The sequence below is a fragment of the Onychomys torridus genome, chromosome 18, assembly GCF_903995425.1.
Source record: "Onychomys torridus chromosome 18, mOncTor1.1, whole genome shotgun sequence".
In the NCBI taxonomy this organism is placed as follows: Eukaryota; Metazoa; Chordata; class Mammalia; order Rodentia; family Cricetidae; genus Onychomys; species Onychomys torridus.
The window spans coordinates 15809817-15823227 of record NC_050460.1 but is presented as its reverse complement, the minus strand read 5'-3'; the positions used below and the strand labels follow the sequence as shown (position 1 = coordinate 15823227).

The following is a 13411-nucleotide window of genomic DNA, read 5'->3' as shown; positions in this document are numbered from 1 at the left end:
TTAAGATGTACAAACAGGGAATAAAATTAAAATTATTTTCTTTGGGGATGATTTATGCCTTAATTTCCACCTGCCCTATAATTAGAAATTTTGAACTCTGTAAATGTTTTTTAAGATAAAATTATTGCCTTGGTAAACTTCAGAAATTACATCATTAACCCAAGACCTTTCTCAGCCTAGAACAACATGGTTGGTACAAGGGTCTGTGCACACACAGACAAATAAATAAAGAGGAAAGTTTAAAATAATTTGAAAATGATTTATTGTCGGCCACCCCTGCAGTTAGGAATTCAAGTATTATTACTTTACTTCAGCGCAGCAGAGGAGGACAGCAACTTGCTGTGGGCTAAAGGTAAATGATGATCTATTGCAGAGGAGGAAGGGGATGAACTGAGGAAAGGGGGAAGGAGTGGGGAGTAAGCAATGTGTTTTTGGAACTATTGCTTCACATAATGCCTTCAAAAATTTGCCTTGACCTCTGCTGGAAAATCCCAGTGTAAATGGTGAAGCAAATGGCATCTTAAATCTTTGATAGTTAAGGGCATTTGTGCTTGGTACAGCAAGGGTGATCAGAGGGTGCCAGGTCACGGTACACACTAAACCATATAGAATCTAAGTTGCCTGCTTCAGCTGCTCGATAATCTCATCCCAGAGGTACCTTGTTTTCGTTCAAAGGGATCAATTAACATACAAAATGCTAGGATGACTCTTCTAAAGTAATCTATACTGTTCACAGCATCTGTGGGTTAAAGCCTCATGTTATAAATGAAGTATGGACTTCTATAGTAGAATAAAATATCCACTTTCTCATATTTGAAATTAGTGTAAAGTAAAAGCTCATTTTTCAAACACAGAGTCATACAGGGAAGGAAAAAGTAAACCCTAACATTTGCCAATGTATCTTTTTCTTTAAAAATATTTTTATTTTATAATTAATTTAATTTTACATATCAACCAGATTCCCCTGTCTTCCCTCCTCCCACCCCTAGCCTTCCTCCCAATCAACCTCCCATTCCCACCTCCTCCAGGGCAAGGTCTCCCCTGGGGAGTCAGTTTAGCCTGATAGATTCAGTTGAGGCAGGTCCAGTCCCCTCATCCCTACACCAAGGCTGAGCAAAGTGTCTCAGCATAGGCCCTAGGTTCCAAAAAGCCAGGTCATGCACCAAGGACAGGTCCTGGTCCCACTGCCTGGGGGTCTTGTAAACAGTTCAAGCTAATCAGCTATCTCACTTATCCAGAGGGCCTAGTCCCATACCATGGAGGCTCCTCAGCCATTGGTTCATAGTTCATGTGTTTCCACTAGTTTTTGCCAACGTCTCTTACACAAGAAGGTTTGCACTGGATATTTCATTGACTAGCATCTCATTAAACCATCCTAAATTCCATGCTGGAAGTTTATCTACTTCTTGGTGTAACTGAGAAAACTGAAGCCCACCTAGATATGTTTCTCTGTTAAGACTAGGTCACATGTAAATTTTATCTAGTGGCAGCTCTGAGGTTTTCCACTTCGCTGCACTGTCTTTGGCTGTTTTTAAGAGTCCCTCTTATATCCTTGTTAACAACTAAAGTATCTAAACGAGTTTTCTCTTGATTTCAGGTTCGGTTCCAGAAGTTACTGTCACCTACCTTGGAGCACCTGCATGTGCAGGAGACACAACGTTGGTTCTGGAGGAAGCTGTGGACTGGTACCCAGGGGATGAGGCTGTCATCATCAGTGGAATGAGTGTTGAAGGTGCTGGACCAATGGAAGAGGTTGTTGTTGTGGAAACTGTGCACAATACAGATCTCCATCTCAGGAAGCCCTTGAGGTACTCAGATTTCAGCTTGGATAGGTTCACATGGAGGAAGATGAGGTCTTACACATACTGGGCTCTGGACATTTATCTCTTGATGAGATCCATTAGCATTAAATAATGCTGGACATCTGGAAAGGAAAAGAATAAAGCATAAATGTTATGAAGTGAAAATTTCTTGAATACTTTCTCTAGTGGGAACCTAGAATTTCTGCCTTAGCAAGTGGTTAGTACATAATTCCCAATGCTATGATAGATACATTTTTACAGGTGTAAATATGCACATTCACAGGTATTTGAATGTCTAAAGAAAGAGACACTCCCCAAAGAAGAATCTATTTACTATTCCTAATAAGACATAGAATCATGGTCTCAAGTGCATCTTCCTCTCTTGTTTTTGTCAGATATTCTTACAACTTCACAGAGAACTGGGTAGCTGGAAAGAATCATATTTTGAAGGCTACTGTGGCTCTTCTCAGCAGGAACATTATCATCCAAGGAAATATCACTCTTGAGAGGGTAAAGCACCTCCATTCCTGCCAGGAGGACAATGCTGCTAAAGGTAGAAATGCAGTTTGATGGAAAACCCAGAGAGTGAATGAGTGTTCTCACTGCCTAACAATATGAGGTGGGGCCGTTGGTTGGTCTTCTTCATTAGAACACACTGTTAGTCTTTGAGTGTTTGTATTCTTACATAATTTTCAGAATCCTTTTGGTAACTTGTCATTTCATCCCTTTCTCTACTTACAGGCAAAAGAAATAGACAAAAGGCAACAGAGATGATTTAATAATTTGATCCAGGAAAACTTGTGTTAATGAATTAAACCAGGACAGCTGGGATGCTTAATGATTTCATTAATCCCAGGCATCTCCTAAGATTCTCAAGAAAACTATGATTCCAGAATCAAAGGCTTGAGCAGTTCATCCTTATTGATTAGATTTGCTCCTCCTCTCCTTTGGGAGTTTGTTTTCTGAGTGACCTACCACATACTCTAGGTAAAGGGGTAATGGAGCAAATTCATCTTCTGGTAGAATAGCAGGCACTGAATCACACTGATGTGCCTATTAAACATCTATTTCAGGGATGGTTAGTTTAGGAGGTTATGTTTTGGTTTCCCAGGCTCTAGATTATGAGGCTTTCACATGCTGTGAAGATATCATTTGTCAACTTTGGTCCAGGATGGTGTGGGTGTCAAGGATGACTTCCAGGCATGAGCTGTGGATGGATGATGAGGCTTTTACTGTGTTGGGAAGAGGAGAAGGTTTTGGGGTAGGATGGTAGTGGTAAACATGAGTTTAATTTTGTACATGGTGAAACTGAGAGGGCAGGCCAGAAATTGAGCAGAGATGTCTGACAGTGTCTGGACCTTAATAGAAATATCAAGGCTAGAGTTAAAGATTTCAGAGATATGTACATAGAGCTGCAGTTCACTGTGCTGTGATGTAAGTGGTTGTTAACAGTGGACAATGAGCATGATTTTATTCCTTTCCACTTAAAGTCATCAACTGACAAATACGTAATTTGGTAAAACGAAAAAAAAAATTGGATAAAATTAGGTTAGGGCTAATTGACTGCCACCTTCCCAGTTCTGCCAAATTGGGATCATAATTGTGCTAAAACATATACACATATAGCATATCTTCATCTCCTGCTTATAGGACAATTCCGTGAAAGATTAAGGTCTGCAATTCACCACCTCTTTTGTTGGTTATTGATATTAACCTGAGTGCAGCAATACAATACAGAAAACCATGTAGTTGTGCTGGTTAGTGTTTGTTGTCAGTTGGACAGACCCTTCAGCCACTTGGGAAGAGGTAGCCTTGTTTAAGGAACTACCAATATTAGATCGATCTTTGGCGATGTTGGTGAGAGACTGTCTTGATTGAAGATTGACATGGGAAAGCTTAGCTTACCATGGGCAGCACCATCCCTAGGTGAACAAGTCTGGGCTGTATAGGAAGGCTACCTGAACATGAACCAGAAAACAAGCTGGTAATCTGTGTTCTTCTGTGGTCTCTGCTTGAGTTGCTTGAGTGCCTGCCTTGATTTTCCTTAAAGATGGACTGTGGCCAGGAAATGTAAAATGAAATAATCTTTTCTTAAATTGCTTTTGGTCATGGGCTTATTACAGCAAAATAAAGCAAGCTGGAACAATAAGTATGTCTGAATGAAGTTGACTTTGTTTCTTCTTTCTGTGGACTCCAAAGTAACATGGCTGATACTGAATCAATTCCAAAGGTGACCTTTCCATTTTGAGATTCTTTTCCATTATCAAATGTCACATGTCAGCAGAGAATATTCTGAGTGCTGGTTTCTCAACACTGTAGCAATGGCAGTTTGCATTCAGCACAGGTCACTTTTCTGTCCTTAGTACGAAGATAGCTGGGGAAACAGATTTGTAGCAACTCTCAGTAAGTTTTCTGGAGCCCTCTGTCCTGTCACTGGAGATATTTTTGCTAAATCCCCCAACACACAACAGCATATTGAAGGGAAACCCCATTGGGTACTTTAAGCCTATAAGCACTATGGTATGATTCAGTACTCAATGTCCACAAGAATTACCAAATATGAAAAAGCCATTTTATTTCACCTTTCCTATAGGCTATCTTTTTGTGTTTAAATCAATACCACTATAATTGGTATAATTGAGCTGGGGGCTCTAATCTGCCCCTTTATGATATGAATTAAGGTGATTGTGTGTGTGTGTGTGTGTGTGTGTGTGTGTGTGTGTGTGTGTGTGTGTAGGGGGTATTTCCAGAAATAAGAGAGCAAGGGGAAATATCATTTCCTAGTTATTTGATCTATTTAAAGAGTCCACAGGAACAATGAAAGAAGACTGTTGGATGGCTTGTCCTTAGTAGCCACAGAGCCTCGCAAACAGAGATTTGTCTAGAAGCATGTTTAAAGTTTCCTCTGGACATCATTGTGTGTTTCAGGTAACCTAAAGAACTGTTTGTACTCTAAGAGTGAAAAGGTGCTGGGAGCCAGAGATCTGGGGGCCAGAGTAATCATTCAGTCCTTCCCAGAGGAGCCCAGCTTGGTCAAGCTGAAGGGCGTTCAGTTTCAAGACCTGGGGCAGGCCTTCCATAAGCACCTGAGCTCACTCACCCTGGTGGGAACTATGAGAGGTAAGGGACCACACCTTGGCCTTCCAGGTTTTCTTCTTCTATTTGAAGGTACCACATGATGGTGATATGTGGGACTGACAAATTCAGAGATACATGTTTACAGGTTAGATATATACTTTTCAAACCTGAATTAATCATACATGGAGCTTACTAAATTCAGATAGACACTCACTCACCAGAACAACTTGCACATGTGAGGAAGTTCTAGTGGTTCAGGTGCAAGTATGTTCTGATGGAGTGACGTTTTGATAGAGATTCAGAGTTGGGAAAAAACCTCAGACTGTGTTTCTGAAAGAAGTGATTATTAATGAGTTAATTTATAGGTGTTAATTTGTATTCTTATAAGAAACTAGAGATTTCTCTCTATAATCAACATAAAGCTTTGCATAAATACAGATTTTACAGTACTGACGAACAGACCAAACACTTATACCTTACCTTGAAATGAAGACTCATTATACTAAATATATATATATTAATAAAACAAAAGCAACCCTCCTCCAATAGAATACATAGAAGGGAAGATGGTTCTTAGAGCTTTTAACCTGGGTCACCACACTACAACAACAGTATCCTCAAAATGTCACTCTAAAAATCAGAATTCTAACTTAATCACTCATTTTTAGTTTCCTGTAGTCACTCTCTTTTAGATTTACAAATATGCAAGTTAACAGATACAGTATGATTTTAAGGTTAATTTCTTGTAATTTTCCTAAGACATATAATATATCAAGGGACTGTGGATATAGATATTGTGCAGTTTAGCATTTGTAAGGTCTCTCACACACAAACACACATACTATTGAATATGCATGTTCTGAATTATTTTTTAAAACAGAGGAAAATTGGTATTATACTGATCTGTATTTTCTATATTACTTTTTACTTCCCAAATTAGTTAAATATTCTACAAAGCTTTCTTTGGCCAACAGCACGATAATCCCTGAATAATTATTTTCAAAAATAGACATGAGGGTTTAAACCTACTCAAAAGTATAATGAACATTTAAAAGTCCAGAAGGAACACAAATAAAATATATGAGAGAAAAAAATTTTGGTTCTGCTTAAAGTAATTCTAGGAGTGTTTTATTGTTCCTCTTTTGAAAGGAAATACTTAAAACTTCTAATAATTATTTTTTCTTGAGAAGAAAAATGAAGCACAAACTGGTATTTCCAAAGCAAATGATTTAGTTTTTGCTACTTTTTATATTATCAACAAAATGCATTCAGTGTTAACTATAAGCCAAAATATTTTAACCATGGTTTTCTATTTTAGATTATTTAAGAGCTCAAGTGATTTATCTTAGAAAGATATTGTACCAATTACATAGTTCTCATTTGATAAAAATCATAATGGGATTATAAAGTTAACTAATATATCTTGACTGACATAGACTATATTTTATTTTTATTCAAATTTACTAATTGTGCACACTGAGTTTCTTTATGACATCTCATTCATGCATATAATGTACTTTGATCATCTTCAACCTGCTGCTATCATAGTCTATCACCCCATTTGTCGACTCTTCCTCCAAGCCTTCCTTCTACTTTCATGGATTATTTTTAAAACAGTTTATGTACCTGTTATTATAAAGTTAAAAGAGGAAGAAACTGTACATAGCAAAAATAGGCTTATTTTTAAAGAAACCTATGCTAAGAATGATAACTTTAAAATTTTGTTGGTTTAAAGGTAAGAAAAATAAACAAGATTATAAATATAATTCAGAACTTAGTTCCTAGAAATGCCCTATTTCTCCCTCTTCCTCCTCCTCCTCCTCCTCCTCCTCCTCCTCTTCTTCTCCTTCTTCTCCTTCTTCTCCTTCTTTTCCTCCTCCTCCTCCTCCTCCTCCTCCTCCTCCTCCTCCTCCTCCTCCTCCTCCTTCTCCTTCTCCTTCTTCTTCTTCTTCTTCTTCTTCAGGGCAGGGTTTCTCTGGGTAGGCCTGACTGGCCTGGAACACACTCTGTAGACCCAGCTGTTTTCGAACTCAGAGATATGACTGCCTGTACTTCCTAAGTGCTAGGATTAAAGGTGTGCACCACCACTGCCTGGCCAGATATACCCTATTTCTATGTGTATAGCAGAACACACTTCTTTAGTTTTCAACATGCCTATATGAGGTTCTGTTTTATGTATGTGTACGTAAGTGTGTGCATGCATACCATACACATGTGTATATAGTCTTTCAAAGAAGAATAAGAGAAAGCAACAATATATCACCTGCCTCCAATAAATGGCAGTATTCACTGTAGAACAGTCAGAAGCAATCAAGACAATGCCTGCAAACAAATTCACAGGTCAATCTAGTGGAGGCAACACTTCAGGTAAGGCTCTCCTTTTTCCAGGTGTGTCATGTAGACAACCAAGATTAACCATGGCATCAGCAATAAGAGTTTTGGTCCAAGCTGGCCTGGTATTCATAATCCAAATTATTGGCAGTACCCAAAATTGACCTGAGAACCAGGTTTATGAAAATACCTGGTTCAACTATGCTTAAATAAACTGACATTTAGGAAAGTAATTACTCAGCCTCAATATCACCATCTCCGTATTTACCCCAAATAATGGTTTGTGTCTTGGGCCCATCAACACATAAATGTTTGCTAGCAGCTACAGTTGTGCAGCACAGGTTAGCATTTCTGTCAATCATGGCCCAGCCCTCTGTGTCTAGTACTGTCCCTGGACAAATGGGCCCGAGTGTATAAAAACATTAGCCGAGCATGTCCAGTGGGAGATTGAGTGAGTAAGTGGTGTTTCTTGGTAGTTTTTGCTTCAGGTTTCTGCCTTGGCTTGCTCAGTGATAGACTGTAAACTGTAGAATGGAATATAAATCCTTTCATACTCAATTTCCTTGTGGCCCTAGTATTTTTCACAGACATAGAAACTAAACTAGAACAGCTGACAAGGTATGAACATTAATTTATAGCCCAAGAAACAATGGCTACAAATTTATATGCAAGTATAGTTTTAAAAAATCCCTGTTAAATCATATAAGACCTTGATGGCTGCTCTACTATGTTGTGACAAAGGACATTGAATAGGTAGAATTCTTGATAGACATGTGGCTTTGTGGCTTGGCCACTTTCTCTTTCTTAGATGGATAACACTTTCTAGCACTTGTGTCTTGAATTTCAATTAGCTTTCTGTTCAAGATCTAGTGGCCTTAGTTGCCCAATTTCTTTATTTGTTTGTTTTTTCCAAATGATAGAGTTTCATATTTTTGTGGAGAAATATTTTCTGGTCATGGTGCATTTTGTTTGGATATGGTCAACAGAATCTGAGAAGACTCTGATGTATGAGTAAAATGTTCACCATCTTCTTTCCCATTCAGGTTCTTATATTCAGAGCTGTTCAGTATGGGGCTCCTTCAGCAGAGGCCTTAGCATGCACAGGACCTGGGGCCTGAGGGTAGACAGTAATATATTCTACAAGATTGTAGGCCATGCCCTGCTGGTGGGTAAGTACCTTTGCTTGGTTAATAATGTATGCATTCTTGGGTAGGATGGGCAGTCTTTCATAAATCATTCTCCAACATTGTTGAATTCCAAACTTACAATATCATTATTTTTCTGAGCATTACCTAATCGGACATAGCTTAAAATCCCAAATATAAATTTAATCACCACTGAGTGACTTAGTAAACTGTATAAAAAGGAAGCAAATCACTTGAAAGTTGAACTCAGGTTAATAAATGTCTAATGGGAGGTTTTAAAATCTACTGCCACAAATTTTCCCATAATTCTAAGTCCACACACAGTCTCAGATGCTCAGGCTTGATGTTGGCTAAAGATTTAAAAATTGAATTTGTGCATAAGTGTTTCTGTGGTAGGCTGGGGCTGCAGTTTCTGAACTGGCAGACTGCTCACTAGTTTCTACCTTTCTCCCTTTAAGTTCATGACCAAATATCAATATTATCCTTAGATAATTAGAAGTCTCAGTTGCCATCACATCACTCCCAGAAAACAATCCAGAGGTTTTGGATGGGCTGAAGAGTGCCCTGTTAGTGATTTCCACCCCAACTGATTTCCGTAAACTCAACCTGGTCCTATTCATTTCTTCCTCTGTACTGTCTTGATGTCTGAGCTACTTTATTTCATTCTTTTCAAAGACCAGCCTTTCTTCTGCCACATGGCTTTTGCATAAATTGTTTCTCTGCATTCATGACAGCTGCTCTCTTGGAACATTCTTTCTTCCCTACACATGCGGGCTAGAACTTCTCAACTTAGAACTCTATGTCACATTCTGATTCGCCTTGTTTTACCACCAGGTTTTGTGACACTGTCTTCTTGCATTCAATAGTTCATCAGAGGCCAGTTAGATTAAACAAATCAACTGATAAGCAGTCTTTGGTTTTGTCAGAATATAAAAGCAAACCATAGCTTCATGCTGAACGTAAGAATATAACTATGATTGTTAGTGTTTTATTTTTAAATGAGCCCTGTGATGTGATTCAGGGGAAAGTATATGTTTAATTTAAGAAAAATCTTTTGATATAAAAGGCTGAAAAGGTCCTAATTCCAGAAGAGATGTTGTTTCATGAGGGACTATGGATCTTATAAACTCACTTAAAAACAAACTCCAGTTTGAAGACAAGAAGCAGATACATGAGGTCATCAGGTGTACAAAATCTTTTGACTAGAAAAAGGTGGCCACAGAAGTCAAGCCAACAGATGCAGGGTTGACTCTGTTCTTTCTTTTCTCTGTGAAAATCTATGACTGCAAGCAGAGATTTTGGATGGCATACTAACAATATGATTTTAGCATAAAATGATACTGAATAAGCAATAAAAAACCTGTAGGAGAAATCCAGCCTTGTTATTGTGGATCATTGGCTCTTGACATCCTTTTTATTGTAATCAAGGGAATTAAAATATTTAATTCACTATAAAGTTCTCTGTCATACCTAAAGCAGTCACAAATTCAGATCCATTAAATGACATGGGAATCTCAGATAAAATAAAGTCCTAGCAATGAGGGGTTCTGTGGCACTGTCTACACACTATTGATCTGACCTAAATGAATAATATCTTTTTATGTAACATGATTGGGACATTCCATACTTTTCTATTCCATTCTCATTGTGGGTGTGACCGTCTCATCCTGTCCAGCATGTTCCTTCAGAGCATGTCTGCTCTTCTTGGAAAAGCAGTCCATATAATTTGAGAACCAGGTTGGACACAGGCCATGTGGCTTTTCATAATTATATTTTTATTAAATTATTGATTGACAGTTCTATGCACATATTTAAGACTATCTGGTTGTTTCTATTTCCCCCATCTCATTAACGTTTCCTGTTTCCTACCATCCAAGTCTCTTTCTCACGTTTGTGGTGTGTGTGTGTGTGTGTGTGTGTGTGTGTGTGTGTGTGTGTGTGAGAGAGAGAGAGAGAGAGAGAGAGAGAGAGAGACAGACAGACAGACAGACAGACAGACAGACAGAGAAGAGAGACAGACAGACAGAGACAGAGAGAGACAGACAGACAGAGACAGAGAGAGAGAGAGACAGAGAGAGAGAGAGAGAACCACTGAGTTTAACCAGGGCCCTCTATCTGGTTTGAACAATGGAACTATTATTTGCTTTGACTTCATCTAAGAATTAAAATAGGTCTATTCTGTTGCAGGATATTTGAACAAGCTATGAGCCCTGAAATCGTGTTATTTACTGGAAAAGTCTATTTCTAGTTATGGTCTGCCTCAGCCCTAGCAAACATCTTTAATCCAAGAACTTTCTGCTTGAATATTGCAAACAGGATTAAATAAAGTCAATCATAGGTCAAGAGGTAGAGTGAGCAACCAGTTGACAGGAAGTGAACACAGGATCATTAATAGAAAATTAGAGTCAGAGGGAGTCAGGAGGATGGATAGAGAGAAAGAAGTACAGGAAGTAGAAGGGAAGGACATGCAGTTTGAGGAGGTTCTTTTTTTTTTTTGAGAAGGTGTAGTGTTATAGAATATTTGTTTAACTATGCAAAGATGGGTTACATTTGCTTATTTTGCACAATATTTGGTTAACTGTGTAAAGATGTACTGCATTTGTTTAATTATGTAAAGATGTGTTGCTCTTTTACCTTGCCTGCCTAAGGCACCTGATTGTTCTAATATAAACCTGAATAGACCATATTGAGGGAGGAGGTATAGGCAAGACTTCCAGGCAGGGAGAGTAAGCAGCAGGAGAAACTTAGGCTCAGGGGAAGAAAGAAAAAGAGATGCCAGGATCCAGCCAGCCAGCCACTGAGGAAGCAGGAAAGCAGGAAATACAGAATGAAAGAAAGGTAAAAAGCTCTGAGGCAAACATGAATAGAGACAGGTTAAATCAAGTTAAAAGAGCTAGTGAGACAAGCCTAAGCTAAGGCCAAACATTCATAATTAATATTAAGTATCCGTGTCTTTATTTGGGAGCTTATTGGTGGTCCAAAGAAAATACCAACTACAGCATAGGAAAGGCAAGGAGGCTTCTGGGAAGTCAGCTGATGAGCAAGGCCAGTTGGGTGCTTTCTCTGCCTCTCTGAGCTAGTAGACTTTCACACCAGCATCTGGCTTCTGAGTTTTTATTGGTAAAAATCAAACAATTGAGATTTTGGCTTAAAAAAAAAAACACTATTCCTGTGATTATTTTTCTTTAAAGTTATCTAAGATACTAAGGCTCATAGTCCATATAATATATATTTCTTTCTCTGACTCATAGATAAAAATTACCCAATCAAGAAATTATGTTTTAGCCAGGCGGTGGTGGCACACGCCTTTAATCCCAGCACTCAGGAGGCAGAGCCAGGCTGATCTCTGTGAGTTCGAGGGCAGCCTGAGCTACCAAGTGAGTTCCAGGAAAAGGCGCAAAGCTGCACAGAGAAACCCTGTCTTGAAACCCCCCCCCAAAAAAAAAAAGAAAAGAAAAAAGAAAAAAAGAAAAAAAAAGAAATTATGTTTTATTTTTCTCTTGCTTTCCTGAATGATATCAAATATGCCAAAGTAATATATCCTTCTGTTCTCAGGGACCTATATGGACAGTAAGTTTGGCACTAGTGAGACTATTACTGGAAGAAAAAATGGTAATATATAAATTTATTTTATTTTGAATCTATCATGTTCATGTATAATTGTCATAATTTATAGGCAGCTATCATGATGTGTTCATTGTAAATTTAGTGAGCAAGAGATATTGAGACCATGATTAGAAAAAGCACAGGAACAAATAGCCAAAATAATGGAAACACATGAACTATGAACCAATAGCTGAGGAGCCCCCATGGTATGGGACTAGGCCCTCTGGATAAGTGAGACAGTTGAACTGTTTAGGAGGCCCCCAGGCAGTGGGACCAGGACCTGTCCTTGGTGCATGACCTGGCTTTTTGGAACCTAGGGCCTATGCTAAGACACTTTGCTCAGCCTTGGTGCAGGGAGGAGGAACTTGGACCTGCCTCAACTGAATGTACCAGGCTCTGCTGACTCCTCATGGGAGACCTTGCCTTGGAGGAGGTTGGAATAGAGGGTGGGTTGGGGGGCAAGGCTGGAGGGCAGGAGGAGGGAGAACAGGGGAATCTATGGCTGATATGTAAAATTAAATTAATTATAAAATAAAAATATTTAAAAACATGTGGCAAGCATGCTATTTTTTTCTAAATATACATATTTTATTAATTCTTTAAGAATTTCATGCAATATATTTTGAAACATGTTCATCCCTCCAATTTTTGTTTTCAATTTTCCTATACCTTCCTATTCAACTTAGAGAAGACTTCTGTGTTTTTCTACTTTTCTCATCAAACCCATTACTACTATCTTGCTAAATTGATAGAGTACTAAAATGATTCCCAATGAATTATTGCTATACCCATAGATTAGAACATTTCTCAATCCTCATCAAAGAAATATAATGTTTAAACATTATTTTAATTGTATGGATATATATGCATCAATATGTGGGTTTATACACATGAGTGCAGGTGCCTATGAAATCCAGAAGAGTGAGTCAGATTACCCCAATGCTGGAATTATAAGAGGCTGTGAATTGCCCAATATGAGTACTGGGAACTGAATTTTGGTCTTTTTACAGAATAGTTTATTCCTCTAGCCATTGATCTATTGCTAATACCATCTTTATAATATCTAATGATTTATAAAATATAGTTATACATAATATATATGTATATGAAATACAGTTTATATTAACAGAGTCAAAGAATACTGAATTATATAAATTTTAATGTTTGTGAATCCCCTGTGTTTGATTTATTTATTTTTCAAATTAGACTGGTGTGAACAGGGAAGTACAATAAGAAACAATGTGATCATCAGTGTTTCTGGGGCTGAGGGACTGTCCAGTCCTGAAATGTTGGCACCAGCTGGCATCTACTCTTTTAGTCCCACAATTGTGGTAGAGGTAAGAGCTTCATTTTCACTTGAGAGTCTAAGCTGAATGGTGGGGGATATCCCGTCAACAGTTCATAGCAGCATCAGATATTTGATTTTGGGTTGTTCATTTGAATGAGTAT

The 13411-nt window shown here is 38.2% G+C and overlaps 1 protein-coding gene across 1 annotated transcript in view; it reads left to right on the top strand.

The window, feature by feature from the left end:
• Pkhd1 (PKHD1 ciliary IPT domain containing fibrocystin/polyductin) overlaps nucleotides 1–13411 on the top strand; it is a 458933-nt gene that overhangs the window by 186609 nt on the left and 258913 nt on the right. The window contains exons 37-42 of the mRNA XM_036168402.1: nucleotides 1598–1808; nucleotides 2198–2355; nucleotides 4731–4922; nucleotides 8255–8380; nucleotides 11912–11968; nucleotides 13169–13299. Of these exons, the coding sequence (XP_036024295.1) occupies nucleotides 1598–1808; nucleotides 2198–2355; nucleotides 4731–4922; nucleotides 8255–8380; nucleotides 11912–11968; nucleotides 13169–13299 (875 nt within the window). The remainder of the gene's footprint in view (nucleotides 1–1597; nucleotides 1809–2197; nucleotides 2356–4730; nucleotides 4923–8254; nucleotides 8381–11911; nucleotides 11969–13168; nucleotides 13300–13411) is intronic.